General features: G+C 75.0%; 1 protein-coding gene across 1 annotated transcript in view; it reads left to right on the top strand.

Annotated features, from left to right (window-relative positions):
• LOC103271631 (C-type mannose receptor 2-like) overlaps positions 1-220 on the top strand; it is a gene marked incomplete at its 5' end in the record, with an annotated part of 3,469 nt that extends 3,249 nt beyond the window's left edge. The window contains one exon of the mRNA XM_021718090.1: positions 80-220. Coding sequence (XP_021573765.1) covers positions 80-220 — 141 coding nt within the window. The remainder of the gene's footprint in view (positions 1-79) is intronic.
• Between the last annotated feature and the right edge of the window lie 308 nt (positions 221-528).

Here is a 528-nt window from a genome sequence, read left to right as displayed (position 1 = left end):
AGGCCTCTGTCCCGGGACGCGGCAGGGGGGGCGGGCCGGCCTCCCATGGACACCCCCTCTCTGCCCGCTCTCGAGCCAGGGTTGGACGTGGCACAGCCCCTCCTGCTACTGGCTGGGCGAGGACCAGGTGGCCTACGCCGAGGCCCGGCGCTTGTGCACCGACCACAGCTCCCAGCTGGTCACCATCACCAACAGGTACGGGAAGCGGGGCGGGGCATGAGTGGTCCCGGCCCAGACCCGGGCCTCCCATGCATGCCCAAGCACGGCGCCCGGACCATCCCAGCCTCGGGGTCTTTTAGGGTCTTGCCACGTGCACGGCCGGCGTGGGGCAGGCAACGCAGGGCGGGCAGGGCCGGGCAGGGGCGGGCAGGCATCACGTTTGAGGCCGCGCCTGGCCTCCGGGCTCCCTCAGCATGGTGGGCGTGCTGAGGGGGAGCCAGGTGGCGCACTGTCCCCCGCGGGGCCGGGCCCCACGCCCCTAAGCCCGGCACTCCAGGCGGGCCGGCACGGCTGGGGCGGGGGGGCGGG

This window comes from Carlito syrichta, unplaced genomic scaffold (genome assembly GCF_000164805.1).
Source record: "Carlito syrichta isolate Samal-C Ts95f unplaced genomic scaffold, Tarsius_syrichta-2.0.1 Scaffold311811, whole genome shotgun sequence".
Lineage (NCBI taxonomy): Eukaryota > Metazoa > Chordata > Mammalia > Primates > Tarsiidae > Carlito > Carlito syrichta.
Note: the sequence above shows the minus strand (reverse complement) of the source record. Positions and strands in the feature narration are given on the sequence as shown.